The 22,238-nt window shown below is 51.5% G+C and overlaps 1 protein-coding gene across 5 annotated transcripts in view; it reads left to right on the forward strand.

Annotated features, from left to right (window-relative positions):
- Positions 1-22,238, forward strand: part of Dlgap4 (DLG associated protein 4) — a 70,814-nt gene that overhangs the window by 14,296 nt on the left and 34,280 nt on the right. Inside the window, exon 1 of one of the 5 annotated variants that reach the window (XM_042694489.1) lies at positions 6,634-7,617. The exons of 2 other annotated variants lie outside the window; for them this stretch is intronic. In XM_042694489.1, coding sequence (XP_042550423.1) covers positions 7,587-7,617 — 31 coding nt within the window. In that variant the 5' untranslated portion in view covers positions 6,634-7,586. Of the gene's footprint in view, positions 1-6,633; positions 7,618-16,439; positions 16,554-17,207; positions 17,411-22,238 lie in introns of those variants that run through there. 2 more of the 5 variants (XM_042694491.1, XM_042694490.1) reach the window with 2 other exon arrangements.

Here is a 22,238-nt window from a genome sequence, read left to right on the forward strand (position 1 = left end):
GATCCATGGGAATTCTGAAGTCATTCTGGGCATATGCTCTTAGACAGGGAATGTTCCCGGAGCATCTCCTACACTGGAGAATATGGCCTTCAGGCAGCAGCCACTTTCCTTAGGCAGCTTCCTCCTGGAAGAAAGTGTAGGAGCTAGGTGATCTCACTCTCATCTGAGGTGTGTCATGTTACCCTGTACCTGCTGCAGACCCTTACTAGGTTTTCTATGTATTTGAATCCAAGGAACAACCTTGGGCCTGAGCCACACCCACAAGTATTTTTGAGTCAGGCCATTCTCTCTCCTGACTTCGTGATGCCCTTACGTTTCTTATCGGCTTTTCTGACCAGCAGAGCACATCTACCAGATCACACTTTCAGAGTGTTAATAAAAGGTGTTACAACTACATCCTGGCTTTGGTCTGGTCCTCAAGCTGTACCGTAACCAGCTTTGACCTTGGCTTGATCTCTGTTCCCAGGCTGAATCTTAAGAGTGCTCTTCTGCCTGGTGAAATGGGAGTTGACAGACTTATTTTCCAATTCAGCAAGTTCTGGGCTCTCTCTATTTCCTCTAAATACTCCCTACAGATTGGCTATTGCTTTTTTTATGAGTTCTGCTCTTTCTCACAGCCCAAAGGAGCCCACTCTTGCTTTCTACATTTTTCCTGGAAACTGTCTTGCCTATACCCATCCACACTCCTCAAGTTACTATAAAAGACAATTCTACCCAGGGTCCTGACCCACACATAATCCAGGACCTCTTTTCTCAAGCCTTCTGTAACAGTCTTCTGTCTAGTTACCACTGGGTCTTTAAAGCTAGTGCTACATATTTTCAGTTTTTATTGCTAACACACTCCACATTTGCTACCAATATGTATCAGGCAGCTGTTATTACAATAATGCTGTGTAACAAGCACAGTAGCACACAGTAATATGCCTTTGTTCTCACTCATGAGATTGCATGTCAGCTAGTTCTGCTTGGCTGACACCAAAAGGTGTTCTGGATACAGTGGCTAGTCGGGGCATGCTTTTTCCATGGTGATGGCAGAAGTGTGAGAGGGCAGCCTTGTTGGACAAGCACATTTCAAATCACTCTTCATTTCATACCTACTAACATCCAGTTGGTCAAAACAAGTTATAGGGGTTCAAAGCCAAGGTGAAACACATCCCACCTTTTATGGGAGAAACTGGTCGTGTAGCAAAGGGTATGAATACAACACACAGCAGAGAGTTGAAGCCAGCAGTTCAATCCATTATGGCACATAATCCCATATAGTTAAACCAGAGTTTGACATTAAACTTTGTAGGGGATATGGACTCGTTATTCTTCGTGAGGATTTAGCCCAAACTGACATAGGAGAGCGTGTGTGCACATCACCTACCCAGATGTGTGCATGTGTATATCTATGTGGGAACACATATACACTAATATTCTCATATGTTCACACATGTACCAAATGTCACCATACACCTGCACATATATCCATCAATTCTCACGGCCCCTCTATATGTGCCTTGTAGACTGGGACCACCAAAGGATTTATTTGCCCCGGGATGAGAGCAGGATCTTAGCTCAAGGCCAGCCCGAGCAGAAAGGTTCAAGAGACCCTATCTTGAAAACAAGCTGCAAGGGGCTGGGAAGGTGGCTCAGGGGTAGAGCGCTTGCCTTGCATGCCTGAGGTCCTGGGTTCGATTCCTCAGCACCACATACGCAAAAAGAAAAAAGCCGGAAGTGGCACTGTGGCTCAAGTGGTAGAGCGCTATCCTTGAGCTGAAGAGCTGAGGGACAGTTCCCAGGCCCAGAGTTCAGGCCCCACGACCGGACCCAAAAAAAAAAAAAAAACAAGGGCTAAATGTGTAGTTTGAATGAAAGCCTAGCAATCACAAGTCCCTGAATTCAGTCTCCAATACAGAAAAGAGAAAGGAGGGAGGAAAAGAAAAGAAAGAAGGAAGGAAGGAAGGAGAAAGCAAATAAGCTCCTTTATCAGCCTTCACTGCCATCTTCTGCAAAGGTGTCAGCATGTACCTTTTCCACAAGGTGCTTTACTTCTGCCAGAAATTTGTCATAATCCAACTGTGTCTATAGTGTGAACAGCATCCCTCCTGATAATTCGGCATCCTTAGTGTGCCTGCCATGGTTGCCTGCCCCCCACATGGACCCAGACACACACACAGGTGCACCTCACTCAGCCACTGTCTCCCTGGGGGAATTGGGCCGGCTCAGACGACCCCTATCTCACTATCTGTCTAAGGAGCAAGCCCTTGGGAGCTGTTGCTCCCTCTCCCTGGGTACATATGCATAAGGCAGGTGGGAGATGATGCCACCACCACCAAGGGGTGGGTGCTGAGGCTCTGGGAGCTTGGAGGGGCTGGCCAGATCTTGGGTGGCTGTGGGAGCATGTGGAGCCCCCTCACCAGGCAGAGCGGGCAGCTTCCCAGCTCCAAGGCTGCCGCTGCTCTCCTCCCTCCTCCTCTCTGACCCAGATTCCACATTCCAGAAATAGCTCTGGCAGGTGACTGGCAGGCCGGCCTGCTCCAGCTGGGATGTGGGGAGGGAGCTGCGAGGCTGCAGGTACATGGTACATGACTCTCCCCAGCCAAAGGACACCTGGGAAGGGACACGAATGAGGGCCAAGGCCAGCCCCATGCCTCTCCTCTCTTTGCCTCTGAGAAAGATGAAAGAACAGGGAGGAGACTTCCTCCTGCCCTGCCCTTCTCCCCCATCTTCTTTCCTCTCCTCCCCCTCCCATCTTTGCCTTCTGTCTCTACCGCATCCTTCTTTGTCTTTCCTACTCCCGCTGAATCACTGGGAGGCTGGGACTTCACGAAGGAGTCTTTGTAAATCTGAGTGCTGTTGAGCTACGCCCTGCTCCTGCCATCTGCATCTGCTGCACCTGTGCTTGCAGACGCATTCTCGTGAGTGTGGCACACCCACATACGCGTGTGCACACTTGGGGGGGTCACTCTGGTGGCCAAGAAAACACCCTGCTTTCTGCTGGGAGGAGGGTGCTGAGTTCTTGTTTCAGCTCTTCTATATCACTTTGGGAAGGTACCTGCCCCTCCTGGGCCTCAAATTCATTATCTGTGAGAGGTTTTTGTTGTAGTAGTTGTTGTCACTCCTGTGGTTTGACCTCAGGGCCTCGGCCTTGTCTCAGAGCATTTTTGTCCAAGGTTAGCACTCTGCTATTTGAGCCGTCATTCCACTTTGGACTTTTTAGTGGCTAGTTGGAGATAAGAATCTCTTGGCCTTACTTGGCTTAGAACCATGATCCTCAGATCTCAGCCTCCTGAGTAGCTGGGATTATAAGCATAAGTCCCTTGCTTGTCTTTCATTGTCTGTTTTGCGGCTTGGATTTGGATTCCATCTAAGTCATAGGCTGGTCTGCTCTCCCTTTGTCCCTTCTCCATTCTCCAGAACTCTCCCAGTTTCTCCTTCGGTTCACTTCTCTCCCACCCATACAAACAGCCTGGTAAAAATCCCTGCAGTCAGACTTGCCTACCAAGCCTACTCTAGTCTCTGGTTATTACACTGTAGGCTCTCTCAGCTCAGCCCTTCCAATCCCCAGAGCATCAGAGACTGCAGATAGATTTCAGTTCCTGTGTCTTTTCTGATCCCTGGAGCTCAGGACTGAGATCTAGTTAAGCAGATTAGGTGTACCACCATCGATTGGTGGTGTCTGCTGTGGCCAGGGGAGTTATATGTATCTGCCACTCCTGATTTAACCGAGTTACTCTAACACCACACAGTAGATATTTCACAAAACAGCTGTAGCACAGAGCAGAAGGGTCAAGGTCACCCAGCAGGTAGCACAAGGAATAGTTGCCCACCTGTGTCTTCCTGATTGTAGAGCCTTGAGCTCCCCCACTGTCCTGTATGGGAGGCTGAAATTTTTGTTTTTGTTTTTTTCCAGTACTCACTCACTCTTGAACTCAGGGCCTGGTACTGTCCCTTAGCCTTTTTATTCAAGGAGCCACAGCTCCACCTCTGGCTTTTGGGTGGTTAATTGGAGAGTCTCACAGACTTCCCTGCCCAGGTTGGCTTCAAACCTCATCCTCAGATCTTAGCATCCTGAGTAGCTAGGATTACAGGTGTGAGCCACCAGCGCTTGGCTTCCTAGGGATTTTTTGTTTTTTGGTCTATCATGGGGCTTGACCTCAGGGATTGGGGGCTGTTCCTGAGCTTTTTTACTCTACCACTTTGAGCCACAGTGTCACTTCTGGTTTTTTGGTAATTAATTGGAGGTAAAGAGTCTCATAGCCTTAACTGCCCAGGCCAGTTTTGAACTGTGATCCTCAGATCTTAGCCTCCTCACTAGCAAGGATTACAGGTGTGAGTCCCCAGCGCTCCGCTTCCTAAGGATTTTGGAATCTCAGAAGTTCCTCAGGGTGGCAGTTAAGTATCTGCCTCTAGTCAGGCAGCGCTTTCACAGATGATGTTATTGATCAGCCAGTACAGGCCAGGCTGTGCTATCCGTGCCAGATGAGATAATCAGTGAGCAAAATGAAAACCCTTGCTTGCATGGACAGAACTTTCCATGGTATAGAAAGAAGGTTTAAAATGAGGGGGTTGTGCTTGCTAGGCCGATGCTCTGCCTTTTAGCCACACCTCTAGTCCTCATGGACAGAACATTCTATCAGGAGAGGGAGGGGAAAGATAAAAGCATATACAGTTACACAGGTTGTTGGAAAGTTTCTAGGAGCGCTGGTGGAGGGAACAGCATGTAAGCAGGGTAGCTAGGGTAGAGCCCACTTGAGAGATTCTGAACAAAAGACTTGTGAGGGGTTGTGTGTGGTGCTGGGCACATATTGCAGGTAGGAGGGAGAGTGATGCAAAGGTCCTGAGGCAGAAGAGTACCTGGTGTGTTACAGAAGGAACCAGGGCCTCTATAGCAGGGCCAAAGCAAAGGAGAGAGCCAGGGATAACAGATGAGGTCAGAGGAGGGTAAGAGGGAATTAATTAGCCCTGACCATAAGCCTTAGAAAACCTTGGCTTTGGATAACGAGAACTGTGCTACAGATCAGGCTGCTCTGCAGGGCCTTGATTGAGTGATACTGTGGTGACAGTGGTAGTTTATCTAGGACAGCTGGGAGGGTGGTCTTGGCAACCAGCCAGATGCTGGGGTGCGGGTGGGGGAGATAGGGAGGAAAGGAAAGAGGGGGCGGGGAGAGCACAGGAGCACAGAACAGGATGAAGGAAGGAATATTATGCAGCCAGGTAGACTAGGAAGAGGGCTCTCACTCTCTCAGCTGCCAGTACTGTGCACCTGGGCAGAACAGCAACTAGATCTGAAAGGCTGGGATTTAAAAGAGCCCCACGAACTCAGAAGGAGAATGCCTACGGCCCAAGCAGGGTCTGAGTCTTTCACCTCAAACTAGGGTCCAGCCTCCAGCTCCCTAGGGAGGTAGGCAAACTGGGGTAAGGACTCAGCTCGCAGAAGGTGCATTATAATCGGGACCCTAAATCGCCTTCCGAGAGCGCTAGTGGTGCCTAGCACCGTGTCTGGCGCCCGGGGCGCTCCCGGACCTCAGCGGCCGGCCGGGGTGGTCGTGTTGTTGTTATTACCATTATTATTATACCTTCGTGCAAAACCCATCCAGAGCCGCGGGGAGCGAGGGCGGGGAACGGGGCGGGGCGGGGAGCGGGGGTGGGGAGCGGAGTGGGGTGGGGAGCGGAGTGGGGTGGGGAGCGGAGTGGGGTGGGGAGCGGAGTGGGGTGGGGAGCGGCCCAGGAAGCGAGGGCGGGGCGGGGAGCAGGGCGGGGCGGGGAGCAGGGCGGGGCGCGGGGCGGGGAGCGAGGGCGGGGCGGGGAACGGAGTGGGGTGGGGCGCGGGCCCGGAAGCGAGGGCGGGGCGGGGAGCGAGGGCGGGGCGGGGAGCGAGGGCGGGGCGGGGCGAGGCGGGGGGCGGGCGCGGGGCGGGGCGGGGCGGGGCGGGGCGGGGCGGGGCGGGGCGGGGCGCGCGGCCGGCCGCAGGTGTGGAAGGTGCGGGACGGCTGGAGGGCCGCGGGGCCCCGGGCGCGGTGCGGGGCCTCTCTCTAGGCCACCCCCACCCCAGGAACGCCTGAGCGCGGACGCCGTGACGGCCCCGCGCGCTAGGCTGTGAGGGGCGGAGAAGGCCGCCTCGGGCTGCTTCCTCCGGGCCTCGGTTTCCCCGGTTACCGCGAGGCGCCGCCTGGGTTAACTCCGAGCCCCGCGCTCCGGCCGGGTCCACCTCCCGCACGGAGCATGCGTGGCGGTCCATTCCAGCTGGAACCGGTTTAGCGGGGCGGTTCGAGGGGCGGAACACCCCCTCTTCTCCTCCCCCACCCCCACATCCCTGCTCCAGCCCGGGCATGCGCGTGCCGACGTGGGTGCGCGCTCTCCTCCCGGGGCGAGCGGGGCTGGGCGTGGGCCGCATTGAGCTCTCTCACGCCTGCGCACTGGCCGCGCCGCGCGAGCGCGCGTCGGGCCACGTGCCGAGCGGCCTGCGCGCGCGCCCGGCCAAGCCCGGAGTCCCCGGTGACGCGCGCGCGGCTGACGCGGGGGGCGGGGCCGGCGCGGGGCTTTAACCCGGAGGCCCCGCCCCTCGGGCGTACAAAACCGGAGCCTCGGGCCGGGCCGCGTGAGGGAGGAGGGTGAGTGCCCGCCGCTGGCCGCAGCAGCCGCCAGTCCGTCCGTCACTCCGTCCGTCTGTCCGGTCCACGTCGTCGTCGCCGCCGCCGCCTCCTCTGCCCGGACGCCCGGGGCCCGCCCAGCGCCGCCCGGAGCAGCCGCGGCCCCGCGAGGAGACGGGCGCCGCCCCCGCCCGGCCCTGCCCTGCCCCCGCCCTCCTCCCTGTCCGTCCGTCGGTCCGTCCGTCGTCCGCCCGCGCTTCTGTCCCTGTGTCTGGCCGCCAGCGCTCCAGCCCGAGCCCCCGCTGCGCCCGCTTTGTCTCTCCCTGGCTCGCTGTCTCTTTGTCTCTGCCCTCGCCCTCCCTCCCGGCCCCTCCCTCGCCCACCGATCTCGGGTCCCCCTTCTTTCTTCAGAGCCACCCTTTCTGACACCCGCTCTCTTGGGGACCCTCCATGCCCCCCAGGTCCTTGGGGCGTCCTCCCTTCAGTCCCTCGCTACCCACCCTGGGCCCTGGGCCCTCTGTGCCCCTGAGCCCCTGGGCCTTCTGGGGGTGCTCCCTTCAATCCATCACCACCTCCCTGGAGCCACCCTCTGAATCCGGACCTCCCCGGGCTTTCTCCCTTCCGGGCGTCCTCCAGAGCTGTCAGGACTTCCTGGGTCCCTTGGGGGTCCCCTTGGACACCCCCCTCCCCCCGGGGCCCACAGCTTCCTGACTTCAGACCCCTTCCTTCTCCGCCTTCCCTTGGTTGGTCCTCGTTGGCTCTCTCATTCTTTCTTCGAGGACGTCCAGTTCACTGGTCGGGGTCCCCGCTTTGCTCTCCGCCTCTCTGTGGTCTGTGGTCTCCCCGTCGGCGCTGAAGGTCCCCCTTTGATCCTGCTCCTTTGCCTGGGGCTCTTGATCCCCCTTGCTTCTCTGCGTGGTCCCTTGTCTCCCCTTCCTCTGCTCCTTGTCTCTCCCTCTCCCTCTCTCTATCTCCGGGTCTCTGGGTCTCTGACCCCCTCTGGCCCTCATGGCTTTGTGTCTGGAGCTCTTGAAGCAATGTGAGTGGTGGGATGTCCGGGTCGGGCCCGGGCGGAGTGGTCCCGCAGGCTGGCCGCGGCCGAGGCTCCATGGGATGGCGCTGGGGCAGGGGCTGGCGCTGGGGGGCAAGGAGGCTGGGGGGCCTCCTGATCTGGGGGGCCAGGAGGGAGGAGCCAGGCTACCTGGCAGGAGGGAGTGGGGCCTTCCAGCTCTGAGGCTTCTGCTTTAAATGCTTGAGTGTGTGGAGTGGGCCAGAGCTGGGTATCCCTGCCTGCTGCTTGGCCCTGCATGGCCTAGCACTTTGTGATGGCTTGTGGGCAGGCCTGGGCTATTTTGGAACTGGCAGCAGGATGTGATATCACTTGGGCATTTATTTAGACCGGGATGGGGGTGGGGGCTGCGTTCTTGCCAACTTGAGTAATGAAATTTTGCAGGGGGGTGTGGCTAGGCAGCTGGATTATGGGGTTTGTGGTCAGAACTTTGCAGGCCACCAGAGTGGGCAGGTGAACATGGATCTGTAAAACTTGGTTTTGCTGAAGCGCAATTCAAGATGAGTGGAGAGGGGAATTACCATTAACAGGTCCATCCTGGAGTATTGGGTTTAGCAGTTTTAGACTTCTGGAGCCTTGGTTCTGCCAGGGTCAAGAGGTATGACATTGAGTGAGACTCTTGACCTGGTCAAGCCTATTTCCCCATCTGTGAAAAGGGAATGATTGTGTGTGCTGGCCTCACAGATCAAATGAAACATCTGTAGACATGCTGTGGGAACTGTCAACCTGTCTTTAAACTGACTTGGGGGGTGTGGTAGAGCTTGCCTAAGAGGGTTGACAGCTAGCTCCTGACAGAGCTAGAGAGGGAGCAGGCCCAGAACTTAAGAGTTCAGGGATTGTTACCCTCCTCACTACTACCACTGGGTTATACAGAAATTTCACCTGTCCTTCTGAGAGAGCAGAGATGGCTATCTCTTATTTGTGCCCAGTTTCTGCTTGCTCCTCTTAGGTAGTTTATAAAGACAGTTGGGAGTGTCCATGGTGACATCTGTGCTAGGGGACAATTGGATTTTCTATGTGCTGTCCTGTTGTTGCTTAAAGGTGGGCCCTGCTTGGACAGTGGCACTTGAGAACAAAATCAGTGAGTTTGTTGCTGTGATCAATCCAAGGCTGTTCCTTTCCCCTCCCATTCCCCACCTCCCACCCCAGCTTAGAGACAAAGGCTGAGAGGCTCTGCAGAGAGCTGGGGTCTGCTGTCAAGGACCTTCAGATGTCCTAGAACCTTGGATGTGGGAATTGGACCAACTGTGTAGTCCCTAAGTCTTATAAGAGAAGAGAGGAGTCCCAGAAGGGTCAAAGACCCACAGAGGTTTAAGCCAAAGACCCCTGGGATATGTTCCATGGCACTGCCTCTGAACAAGTCACAGACATTCCGTCCTACATGTGGCTTCTTCCTGTGCATCCTGTGCTGAGCACATGTATAACTGGTAGTGGGAGGAGGAAAGGCTTGGTCAGAGTCCCACATCTCACCCATGCTCAGGAGTCACCTTCCCTTGAGTGTCAGCTTCCTACTTTATGAAATGGGAATAACAATCCTTCTCCTAAGACTGAGTCTGAAATCATGGAATCTCTGAAGACATTCTGTGAGGCAGCATGCCAACATTCTGTTCCCGGCAGAAGCAAAAATGCCATGTGTCTTCATTGTTCTCTCTCCTGACCTCCATTTTTCCTTCTGAAAAATGAGGGCGTTTGAGGGCACAGTCCCCTAGGTCTGACATTTGAGGGTTCTAAGGTACTCAAAAGCCACCTGTGTGTACCTGTGCCTCACCTTGCCTTTTAAAAGTGTGCCTGATCATAGAGTTAAGAGGGAGAATGTGCAGAGTACTGCCAGCTATGTATAAATGACAGCCATGGGTTTCACAGGCAAGAAGTAGGCCCTGTCTGGGCAGAGGGATCAGAAGGGCTTCCAAGAGAAGATGTTATTTGAGGCATGTCCTTGTCTTACACAGCTGTTCCAAGAATGGAAACAATGTGGGGTTTTAGAGCCACAAATACCAGGTTCTAGCCCATCTCCATCATAATCTTGGACAGTTTGCTTTATCTGAGCTTCTCCCCTGTACTCAAAAAATGCCATTCATACAGTAGGATTTTTGTGAGGATTAAATGAGATTATACACATAGACACACAAATACATGATAACAATAGGAACTTGATAAATATGAACTTTCCCCTTCTAAGCATATCTAGGTCCCTTTTTTCTTGATGAGAACTAGACAAGACGGGGCCTCTCAGCCCTGGTGGTAAGGATAGGGGCGCCCATAACAAGGAAAGCCCCATGCAGCTATTCTGGTAGTAATCTCTGTAGCTCAGGGAGGCATTGTATCCTCTGCCAGCTCCTTTCTGACTCTTGCTCCTCATACTAGTCCTGGGTAAAGTTCGAAGCCAATGAGGTTCTCCCCGTTTCACACATGAATAGAAAAATAGGGGTCTGCTCAGGGTCCATGGCAGAGAGGGTCGGGTCAGGCTTGGAGCCCTGGTCTCCTGCCTTTTTTCCTGCAGCCCACAGCTTTTTTTCCAAGTCTACTTCTGCCTGGTGGTTTGTCCCTCGGGCTGCTTGCTCTGGCATCTGTTCTACTAGGAGGGTTGGCTTTTGACATTTCCCCAGTCTCTGAGCTCATCTCCCATTTAAAGGAGGTTAGCTTGAGGCAGGGCAGGCCCTGAGTCACCACCTCCCCTGGCTTTCTCATCTTGAACCTCAGCCAGACACACCCCACTGCTGGAGAACTAAAGTTTTCCTCCCAGATGCTCAGATGGGCTCTGAAATTCTCCCTGGGCTCTTCTGCGTATGGGCTGCACTGTGCAGGGGTTGCCTGACTTTTCTGCCACTAGCCTCTTTATGATGTGCCCTCCCCCTAACATGCCCTCTTCCCTTCGAGGCCCACACTTCTGGAGTTCTCACCTGGCTCCAGAGTCCAGCCATGTAGGTTCACACATATGCTTCAAACATAACCTTAGCAGGTCCCTTCACTCTCTCTATGCCTCCGTTTCCTCGTCTATAAAATCTATATTCCTTAGCTTTATGGGTTTCAGATTTCTAAGCTCTGGCCCAGAGGTCTTGGTTTAGCAGGTCTGGAGGCAGGAGTGAACTTTCTGTTCCAGGACCACCCTCCCCCCCACCCCCCTCGGGAATCCTGGTGTTGAGAGCCTCTTGGCTTGTGCACTGGGAAGAGTGAAAGTATCTTGGGTTAATGTGACAGGCCTGCTTATCCCTGCAGTATGACCCAGATTGATAGAACTTCTGCCCGTTGAATTGGGATGGTGTTTCTACCTCACAGGGCCACGTGAGGGTGAGAACTCCCCACAAGTGGCTGTCACCACCGTCTTTGTCTGAGCTGAGTTGGTTATTGACAGCAGCAGGTCACCCTTCTTCATCTTAGCCCTGGCAGCAGACCCTGTCAGACCAGGCCAGGGTGAGGGCTGTGGAATGGGACACCTGAGCAATTGTGAAATCCAGTCGGCAACAGGACTTTAATGAGGTCCGTGAGGTGTGCAGTGTGAATGGCTCTCAGGTTCCAGGGTTCCCCAGACTGGCTATAGCTGTGTTTCTTCGCTCAGTCTGAGCTGGGCTCAGCTTGTGTTCCTCACTCACCAATTCCTGAAATGGAGGCTGCTTAAAGACAATAAAAGCCAATTTCTTGGGCTGAAAGATGGTTGTTTGTTTCACAGTAAGAAAGTAAGCTTCAGGAAGGGTCATGCCTAGGATCCCAGGGCAAGACCAGGCCAGTACCAGGCCAGGTCCACAGCTCTGCCTCTCCCAGGCTCTCCTGGCTCTCACTCCTGGCTCACCAGGTGGAGAAGTAGGGCTGGGAGTTGTGAGTTGTCCAGTGAGCAGTTCCCTACCAGGACAAGTCAGGTGGTTCTGGGTGGTTGAAGTGCCACTGGGCTTAGGCTGGAGTTGAATTGGGCTCAGAAAACCCTCCTACCAGAGGCCTGCCTTCCCAGCCTGGGTTAGGCCCAGAGAGGAGAGAGAGGGGAAGAATAGACAGACCAGGCCTCTGCCCTGGGAACTTAGGGTCTGATGAGGGAGACAGGCCTACAATTATGAGAGACTGTGTGACAAGTCTATAATTAAGTGTCTGCTAAGGAAAAGCATTGTCTGAGAAGGAAGAAGTGAACGTGAGCTGGAGGAACAAGAGCCCTTTGAAGGGGGCTGGATTGACAGGCAGAGGGTGGAGCTGGCATTCTAGAGAATGGATTCTTCAAAGACAGAGAGGCCAGGGCTGACCAGCAAAACCTAGGCGGGAACCAAGAGGCTATAGGCAACATTGAACCTCTGCAGAGAAGCAGGGGGGGGGGGGGGGGCCCACGGGAGATTTCAGAGCAGGGATAGTACAACTGGAGGGATTTTTCCAGATGACGAATCTGGCTGGGTGAATTGGGATGAATAAAAATGACAACAGGGAGGAGGCTTTGCAAGCATCAAGATGAGACAAGAGGGTGAGGTTCGGGCGGGACTCACTGGAGTGGGAAAGGAGTGGGAAGGGCCGACGGGGCAGCCGAGGATGTTGCACTGAACAGAGCAGAGCCCAGCTGGCCTGAGGGTGGGGAAGGAAATGGCAGCCTGAGTGCATTCCTTGTGCACCTGCTCAATGCCTATCTTTGTGCCAGGACCTCCACGAGCAAATCTGCATAACAAGCCAGAGACAGATGGACTTCTCTCTTTTTACAGATAAGGGAAATGTGGATCAGGCTCTGGTCTGATTGTGGCTCACACTTTAGCTCTCCTGCACCACGCTGTCGGGCCCCTGGGGCTGGGGGCCTTCTTACACCTTCAGGGATGTAAGTATATTCCTGAAAGGACACAAAACTCTGCTTTCTGAAGGTCTTGAAGGTCAAGGCTGGGAGCTGCCTTAATAACATTTCTCCAAGGCGGGATCATCAGAGGTGCTAGGGACACGCACATTAGCCGTTTTATACCCCAGGCTTGAGAAGCCTCCAGAGCTGTGTTGTGTGTTGTCCAATTAAGCAGTGGGCACATGCACCACTGGGACCTTTGCAGTTCTCAACCTGTGCCCACCAGAGAGGATGTTACCTAGTCCAGTCAGAAGAATCAGTCACTCACAAGGCAGGGAAGGACTTGTTCCAAAGAGAGTCAGGTGATGGAACCCAGATGTGATTTCCCAGGCCACAGCCTAGGATAGCCATTTGACAGGGGTAAGGCAGTATTTACCAAGCTGGACATTTACCAGGTGGCTGCCATAGAAAGCAGCAATGGTTGGTCCCGATGTATAACCTGGAAGTTGATGGCTTGTTCTTCGTGTGCACCATGCTCCTCCATGCTCTCCAAGCAGAGTAGTCACATGGCAGGCCAGCCTCTAGCCCATTCCTCCCTTGCCCTCAGCATTCATATGCCGGTCTATTTTGGCAAATTAGCTTTTAAGCCCACCTATATGCAGAGTACAATTATAACTGTAACCGTGCTTTTCATACTGTATCCGTCACAGAGTTTAAAGAGGGAGTTTGATGCTTTTTTTGAAACAGAGATAGCCAAAGAACTGTCATTTAGACATTGGAACAGTGTACTGGAGTCCGCTGGTGCTGTCCCTCTCCATTGTAGTAATCCATTTGGCTACCATTTACCAGGTACTTTCATGTAAATTCACTCAGTCTTTTTTATTTTGGTTTCAGCATATTGGCTCTGGAACTTTAGTATTTGTTTAGCCCATTTTGCTTGGCAAAGCACATTTATCCACAGAAACTCTGTAGATCTTTATATAATCCTAGAGCTCATTAATATTCTTGTCATCTGCATAGTCCGGAGGAGGCAGCCAAGGCCCAGTCATAAAAAGTGACTTGATTGAGCATCATGACACATTCCTGTAGTTCCAGCAACGCAGGAGGCATAAATAAGAGGACTGCGGTCTTAGGCCTGGTCGCAGGCAAAAATGCCAGACCCAACCTGAAAAATAATTTTAAAAAGATTAGGGGCATAGCTCAGGTAGAGTGCCTATCTGGCAAGCATCAGGCCCTGAGTTCCAAACACTCCCTTCTTTGCCCCCTGCTGAGCCAAGTGGTTCACACCTGTAGTCCCAGCACCTGAGAAGCTGGGGTAAGGACATCATAAGTTTGAGGTTAGCCTGGGATACATACCAACATCTTGTCTCAAAAAAAAAAAAGAACAGTGGCTTGACCAAGGTCACTCTGGCTGAGCTACTCATTTATTCAAGAAAGACTTCAAGTGCTGCTCTGTGCCCAGCAGTGAGTCAGCCCTTGGGATATCTTGACATGCAGAGCAAGTTTCTGACCTCCCAGAGTCTGCATCATCATCATCATCATCATCAAGTATGAGCCAGAATTGGCTCTGCAGCTCCTCACCTCCACTTGGGCTCTGCACTGCAGACTTTCTGGTTTAAGCCCGTGGATTCAGGCTCTTATAGCCCTTGAACCTAGAGCTTTGTGGTAAAGCAAGCCAAGGTGCAAGTTGAACTTCAAAAGTTACAAAAGAGGCTTTCAGTGATGAGTAAATTATTAACAAGAAGGTGAGGAAGGCATCTCAGCAGGAGGCCATCTGCTCCTCTCCCTGGAGGAAAGGCGCCCATGGGCTGCTCTGCCTAAGATCGTGGCCTGACTTCTCTGCAGCCACCACATATTTTATTACAGCCTGCACAGGTGTGAAGCCCTCTGTCCATGTGCTGAGCTGGAGGCTCCTTCCTTTAATATTAAATGAGATGAAATAAAGGCAACTCCTAGGATTGCAAGTCTAAAAAGGACTATGGCCCAGCCCCCGCCCCCCCTTCCCATGAAAGTGGGAAGGAGGTGAAGGGACTTGCTAGGATCCCACAGTGAAAGCCATTCCTTCCCCTCTCTTACCAGCCTTACTTCATTTCCTAGTCCGTCCTGTCCCAGCAACAGAAGATCCTTAAGCCCTCCTTAGGCCAAGTTCTTAGAGTCTCTGACTGTCTCTGATACCCCAGAGTTCTGCACATCCAGACTGCCTTTTTCTACTCAGCAACTTCACTTCTACCCCTTTGAAGAATGCCTCCTGAGCTCTAGGGAAGATTTTGTTGGTTATTTCTTTGTGTGTAGTTTTGTTTTTGTTTTGCCAGTCCTGGGGCTTGAACTCAGGGCCTAGGCACTGACTGTAAGTTTATTTTGCTCAAAGTTAGCACTCTACCACTTGCCACAGCTCTAGTTCCAGCTTTTTTTGGTAGTTAGTGGAGATTAGAATCTCACAGACTTTTCTGCCCAGGCTAGCTTTGAACCACCATCCTCAGATCTCAGACCCTTGAGTAGCTAGGGTTACATGCATGAGCTACTGGAATCTGACTTGTGTAAAAAATTTTAATACATACATTGGCTCTAAATTTGAGCTTTAAAAATAGATGTCACCAAGAAAATATTAGTGACCCTCCCACCTAATCACTTTGGCCAGACTCTTGATAACACTTCAGTCCAGAAATTCTTTGTGCCCACCGGCAGTGCTGGCAGTCCCGTGCCTTGTTTTTATTACTCGGGCAGCATGTTTTGTACCTTGTCTTCCCACCAGGTCTGTCTGTGCTTTAGCTTATTCTGTCCTCTGTGGGCCCACAGGCCCACAGTCACCTTTCTCCATGATCATCCTCTCCACCAATGGCAGACCACTTCATATCAGGTCTCTGCTCAGGGACATTGAGGTGACCTTCCCCACAGGTCTGTGTCACAGGTAGCTGCGGGAATCCTTCATGCAAGTAGAATACCTGTTTCAGAATCTGTGCCCTTCAGATTTTGTTAGATGTTTTCAGGTTGCTTTCTTTTCCATTCTGAAAATGTATGTTTTGTGTGTGCACATGCACGCATGCACATGTCAGTACTACGACTATAACTCCAGGCTTGAGCTCTCCCTTTCTCTTGGCTTTTCTGCTCATGACTAGCATTCTATCACTTTCACCACACCTCTAGTTTTGGCTTTTTCTGGTCAATTGGAGTTAAGAGTCTCCTAGATATGTCTGCCTGGTCTGTCTTCCAAATTTCAGTCCTCAGATCTCAGCCTCCAGGATAGCTAGGATTACAGATGTGAGCTACTGGTGCCCAGCAAAAAAAAAAAAAAAAAGTATCTTTTTTTTTTTTCTTTTGTTTCTGGTACTGAGGCTTGAACTTGGGGTCTGGGCACTGTTCCTGAATTCATTGTGCTCAAGGCTATGGCTCTACCACTTGAGCCAGAGCTCCACTTCAGCTTTTTGTGGTTAATTGAAGGTAAGAGTCTCATGGACTTTTCCTGCTGGGACTGGCTTCAAATCACAATTTTCACATCTTGACCTCCTTAGTAGTTAGGATTACAGGTGTGAGCCACTGGTGACTGGCAAAAAACAAACAAAAAAATGAACCAGATTCAATTTCATGTCTTCCTAATCCAGTCTAAGGTTTTACAGATGGACCAAGGCACAGAGAGGGATAGGTGTGACTCAGCCCTCCTCAGCCAAGACGTTTCTCCCTAGTAGAGCACAGGTGGAAGGAAGTAAACCAGGAAGGAAAGACGTGAGCAGAATGCGGTGGGAGTGGAGTCAAGTTGGAGGTGAGGGGACTCGTGTTGCCTTTGGACCTGTTTGGGTCTTGAGCTCCTGGGAGAGGTCTTCTCTCCTCTCCTGGAAAGTTCTCTTCACCAGTTTGTCCACTGTGTACTGCACCTGCTTGGCAACAGCCAAGCCGGTGAGCACATTCAAATATTTACCAAGCTCCTGACTCCCATTCCAGCTTGGCCGGTGGGTCCCTCCCCTTCTGTGAGCCACAGCTCGCTTCATCTGAATAGTTGTGGGGTTCACACCTGGCTTGCTCGTATCCCTGGGTTCCTAGGAAGATTTGGTAAACAAGCCAGCAGGGAAATGCCGAAACAAATGACTATACCTCAGCCGCTGGAGTGAACAGAGGGGCTGAAGTCCTGGGAGCACACAGGTCAGCCCACAGCCTGGGACCTTCAGGGCAGCCATTGGTAGGTACCTCCTCTCTGTGTCAAGACAGGGTCCAGATTGTACTTAGAAGCTTCCTAAGTTTGTTTTGCCCCAGGTTGCTGCATCTCCAGGACCTGTGCAAGAGAAAGGAGCTCAGGTGGCAGGGAGGAGAGGTCTGATTAGGGAGAGCAGACAGCAGCCAGTTTTACCTCTCACACCAAGGGGACATCCCTGCTGGAGCTCTGCCTCTCCTTTTCAGCCCTCAATGGTGGGAGGGATAAGGAAGAGGAAGTCTGATGTTTATGGTCACTAGTTCCTCCCTCTCATTTGATCCCTGGGAAAACTGAGGCCTGGAGAAGGTGCAGACCTCCTTCCCCATCCCTGTGAGTTGAAGTCTTAATGGGATCAGAAGCAGGGTGCCCAGTACTCCCTGTCTTTCCCGAGTTGCGGCAATCTTGTTTCACTTTAGAGTTAAAAACCAAAGTGAAAGAAAACAGCAAAGCAGGAAGCAGCTGCTTCAGACCTGCCCGGGCTGGGGGTTAGGGGAATCCACCGGAACAGGGCTCACTAAGAGGGAAGTGGGCCTTTTCCCGTCCCACTCCCACCGTTGTTTGGGAGGCCTGGCTGGGCTGGGTGGAGCCCTGTGGGGAGAGGCGCCAGGCTGCAGATGGGCGGTGTTCTGGCCGGGCAGTCTGGGAATGGGCCAGTAGGACAGGTTCCCTGTAACGTCAGCTCACCTGGGGTGTGGTCCCAGCTTTGGGCCCCCCAGGTCAGGAACTACTGCCTTTTAAACCCCATTCTTCTGGAGCAGGCCTGTACTTAGCCGGGCCTATGTTGATCTGGGAAAGACACCCTGAGTCCAGCTTTCACAGAACACTTCATCCTCCCTGAAGGTAAGGTAAGCACGGGTACCCATCTCCACTCTGAAGACTAGTCAGCTTGCAGTCACCCTGGGCACTTACTTTACCTACAACACTTTCCTTCTCAGGAGTCAGCTGCCTGAAAGTCCTTTAATCTGGCCCAATCCCTGTGTCTAACTCCATGGAGAAGCAGGAACCATGGCTGCTTCTTTATCAAGTTGTTGGAGGCTGACAGAGGACCTGCCCCCACTGTAGCCTCGGGAGACCCAGAGGCCTGCCTGGTTTCTCGGCAGGAGTGCTTCCTTCCAGCTCTGCTCTCCAGTAGAATCGATTTGGTTTCCTGGAAGCTGGCAAGAGTATCCTAACACTGGATTTGCTTGGCTCGTATATTTCAAAGATTAGTGTCTAGCTAGCTAGCCAGGGTTTCAAGTTTCTATTCTGCCTTTTCTAAGGAAATTCTCAGACTTGCCAAAGCAGGCATAGTGTCCTATAAGATTTTTATGTGGACCTCTGCAATTGGGAAGGTCCCTCCTGACTGAAGTACCTGCTGAGCTCACAGTAGGCAGTCAGGGTGCCCCATGTTGAATGACCATTGCTAGCTAATCCACGCTGCCATTCTGCTCCCTGGAATGTAGAAAGGGGATGTTGGGCACAGCTGAGCCGGGCCCAGTGTAAAGCCCATACCCCAAAAGTAGCACCAACCCATAACCCAGAGCATAGCTCTGAGACTTGTGTTGCTGGGATTCTAGTCTGGGCTGCCACCCTGGGCCATGGGACCTGGTGAGGTGTTTCACCTCTGGGCCTCGGGGTCTTCACTTGAAGATGGCACCTGGTGCTAGTCCTGAGTAGGCTCAGCACAAAGGCAGGTAATAGTGTGCGAGGAAGGTGGCACGTGGTATAGCTGCTGCTTGTGGCTGCCTTGCAGGAAGGATTTAAAGTAAGGACACTATGCCTCCTTCCTGGCAAAATGCCATGGATTGGTGAGCTGTGTGCGAGTACGGAGCTTTGGGAGAATCTGAGGTGAATCTAGGCAGGCTTTAGGGAGAAGGTGGCTTTCTGAACCTTCAAACCAAGTCAGCTTAAGTTGACTTTTTTTTTCTTAATGCTGGTTCTGGGGTTTGACTTCAGGGCCTGGGCACTGTCCCTTAGCTTTTGTACTTAAGGCTTGTGTTCTACCACTTGAGCCACAGTTCCACTTCTAGCTTTTTGGTGGTTAACTGGAGATAAAGGTCTCATAGACATTTTTGCCCAGGTTAGCATTGAATCTCATAATCCCCTTCAGATCTCAGCCTCTTGAGTAGCTAGGATTATGGGTGTGAGCCAGACAGCAAGTAGATGGAATTTTTGAGTGGCGCAAGAACAGGCTGTGTAGGGGTCAGGACAGTCACAGTTAGCTGGAGAAGTCTCTGGGGGCTAGGATCTATTGGTACCCAGAGCTGGGTCTTGTCTGCATGGTCATTACCCATCCAAGCAGCTTCCTTCTCGATTCCTGGGAACAGATTTGGTACTTGTGAGACTCCGCTGGAACGCTGCCTTCCCAGGCTTCCCACACTTCATGATGTTTTGCTCTGTCATCTGCTTCTGGGTGTGGTAGCCGTCAGGAGGTGTCTGTTGCTTGCAGCCAAAGCAGGTGAGGTGGCAGGGTGGAGTTTGTTTGATAGCACCCAGCAAGGCAGGGCTGCCCCGAAGCATCTATCAAAGGGGGCACAGGGCAAGGATTGACCTATGCAGCCTGCTGCTCCCTCTGTCCCACCCCATCTCCACCTGTTTCCAGTCAGCCGTCTGGAGCCCTCCATGCCAGGTGCAGGACAGGGAGGCCAGGAGAGAGTAGGGAATAAGACTGACCTCCATCCAGCTTAGGTACCCAGTGGACATATGAGTTTGAAAGGCTGGGGAGGGCATCTGGAGAAGGTTCTAGCACTGAGGACACGTGGAGACTGGTGGGAGTGCAGAGAGGGGCTGGTCACCTTGCTCACCTCAGAGAACCAAAGGCATAGCTGTCTCAATAGTGTGAGTGAAAGTACTGTAATTAAAAGGGGTTTCTTCAGCATTCCATTACCAACCTCCTTCCACATACTACATGATTCACAGAAACCTCCCTGTTGCTTCTCATGTTGCCAAGGGAGGACGGTGCATTATGACTGCTGTTTTCAGAACAGAGGTGAAGTGACTTGCCCAGAGTCAGACAGCTTAGTCAAGAACTACTGTTCTTTCCATTTTACCATGCTGCTTCTGTTTAAAAAGGCCAACACACAAATTCATATTTCTCTTTAGTAACATTGCCACTTCAGAATGATTGTTGCTGGAAAGTTTTTATGTAAGAATTATTAGGATGCCAAGTGCCAGTGGCTCACACCTGTAATCCTAGCTACTCAGGAGGCTGAGATCTGAGGATTCCACTTGAAAGCCAGCCCAGGAAGGAAACACTGTGAGATTCTTATTTCCAGTTAACCACCAGAAAAGTGGAGGTAGAGCAGTAGCTCAAAGTGGTAGTGTGAGTGCTAGCCTTGAGCAAAAGAGCACAGGAACAGTGCCCAGGTCCTGAATTTGAGCCCCATGACTGATTAAAATAATAATAATAATAATAATAGGACAGTGGGATTAAAACTTCTTTTCCTATTTCATGCACTGACATGAATAAATTTATAGTGTGGTCTTTTCCCATCTTGGTTTTGTTTTTTGCTTCCACAGTCTCCTATGTAGCTCATTCCCAGTGTGCTAGGAATTCAATCTACATTCCTGCCCATATGCCCTCTTACTCAAGGCAAGCATTCTACCGCTTGAGCCACAGCGCCACTTCCGTTTTCGAGGGTTAATTGGAGATAAGAGCCTCATGGACTTTTCTGCCCGGGCTGGCTTTGAACCCGTGGTCCTTAGATCTCAGCCTCCTGAGTAGCTAGGATTACAAGCGTGAGCCACCAGCGCCCGGCTTCTTTTTGTTTCTGACTCCTGAATTTCAGTAAAGAGATTATAGGTTGATTATAAGTCTGACTGTTCACAAGATCATTTAATTTAAATTGGAGCTGGGCATGGTAATACACATGAATAATCCCATAAAAGCAGGAGGACCGTGTGTTTCATACATCAGCCTGGGCTACGAAGAGAGAACAAACAACAAACTAAAAGCCAAACAAAAATAGCAAATCAAGTTAGAAATTTTAAAATGCATGCTTAAAGTTTCACATATTTTATTTTGTGACTTTTTGGATTTGGGGTGAGGAAAAGTAGCTTCATCACAGGAAATCTCAGCAGGCTGCTCTTCAGTCCAGTTTTTTTAAAATCACTGCAAGGTAAATGAAGCAAAAGTTTCATTTTAATAATTTTAAGCATATAGTTGATTGCGTGGCATGAAGTGTGTTCTAAATGCAATGTACCCTTCACCACCATCCATCTCCCAGCTTACCAGCATCCCAAACCGAAACTGCTCTTGGCCCTGGCAGCCACCCTCCTACTTCTGTTGCCCTAGGCACCTCCTCCACCTGTCAGTTTTAAAGAGGATTTTTGAAGAGTGCTGGGGGTTTCTGAATAATTAACTTGTGGTGAGAGTCTCAGGGTTAGTGCACCCTGCAGAGCAGAGCTTGCTTGTGGCTGTGCTCCAGCAAGACAGAACCAGCTGATGGTCTCCTGGAAGGTGCTCTCCACACAGCCAGTCTTGGTTCCAGAGCCCCTGGTGGCTGTGAGGAGCCTAGACATGGACCCCCATGAAGGCCAGGTAATGGATTGGGGAAGGCCCTGGATCTAATCACAGCACCGAGTTTCCTCCTTTAGTCATTTCCTTGCAGTAGGATTTGAGCTAAGTCCCTCTTCCTCTTAGCCTTGCTTCCTCCTCTGGGAAATGAAACAAATAATGGACTTTATAGCCTTGAGAATCTGGCTCAGTGTTCAGATGGAAGAACCTAAAGCTCTCAGTTCCCACTTTATAGAGGACCTGGAGACTCAGAAGTAAGGTAACTTAGTACCAAGGGAAGTAAAGATTGTGAGTGGTGGAGTTCCAAGCTAGCCTGGGCACAAAAGTTTGTAAGACTTCATCTCAACAGAAAAAGCTGAGCACAATGATGCTAATCTGTCATTCCAGCCATGGAAGGAAGTGTAAATAAGAGGATCACACTCTAGGCTTGGACTTAAAAATACCCAAACTAGCAGGGTACCAGTGGCTCAAATCTATAATCTTAGCTACTCAGGAGGCTAAAATCTGAGGATCATGGTTCAAAGCCAGCCCAGGTAGGAAAGTTCATGAGAGAGAGAGAGAGAGAGAGAGAGTGTGTGTGTGTGTGTGTGTGTGTGTGTGTGTGTGTGTGTGTGTCGTGGGGCCTGAACTCTAGGCCTGGGCACTACCCCTCAGCTCTTCAGCTCAAGGCTAGTGTTCTACCACTTTAGCCACAATGCCACTTCTGGCTTTTTCTGCTTATGTGGTGCTGAGGAATCGAACCCAAGGCCTCATGCATGCAAGACAAGCACTCTACCACTGAGTCACCTTCCTAGTCCCGTGAGACTTTTATCTCTAATTAACCACCAGAAAACCAGAAGTGGTGCAAAGTAGAGCAAAAGTGGTAGAGTCTTGAGCAGAAGAGCTCAGGGACAGCACCCAAGCCCTGAGTTCAAGCCCCATGACCCACCAAAAAAAAAAAAAAAAAAAAAAGTAGCCAGACACTGGTGGCTCATACTTGTATCCTAGCAACTCAGGAGGTTGAGATCTGAGTATCATGCTTTGAAGCTAACACAAGGTTAAGTCTGTGAGACTTAACCATCAAAAAGGTGTGGCTCTAAATGGTCGAGTGCTAGCCTTGAGCAAAAAAGTTCAGAGACAGCACCTAGACCCTGAGTTCAAACGCCACAATCAACTAATAATAATAATAATAACCAAAA

The sequence above is a fragment of the Dipodomys spectabilis genome, unplaced genomic scaffold (genome assembly GCF_019054845.1).
Source record: "Dipodomys spectabilis isolate Male_0828 unplaced genomic scaffold, ASM1905484v1 ptg000175l, whole genome shotgun sequence".
Classification (NCBI taxonomy): domain Eukaryota; kingdom Metazoa; phylum Chordata; class Mammalia; order Rodentia; family Heteromyidae; genus Dipodomys; species Dipodomys spectabilis.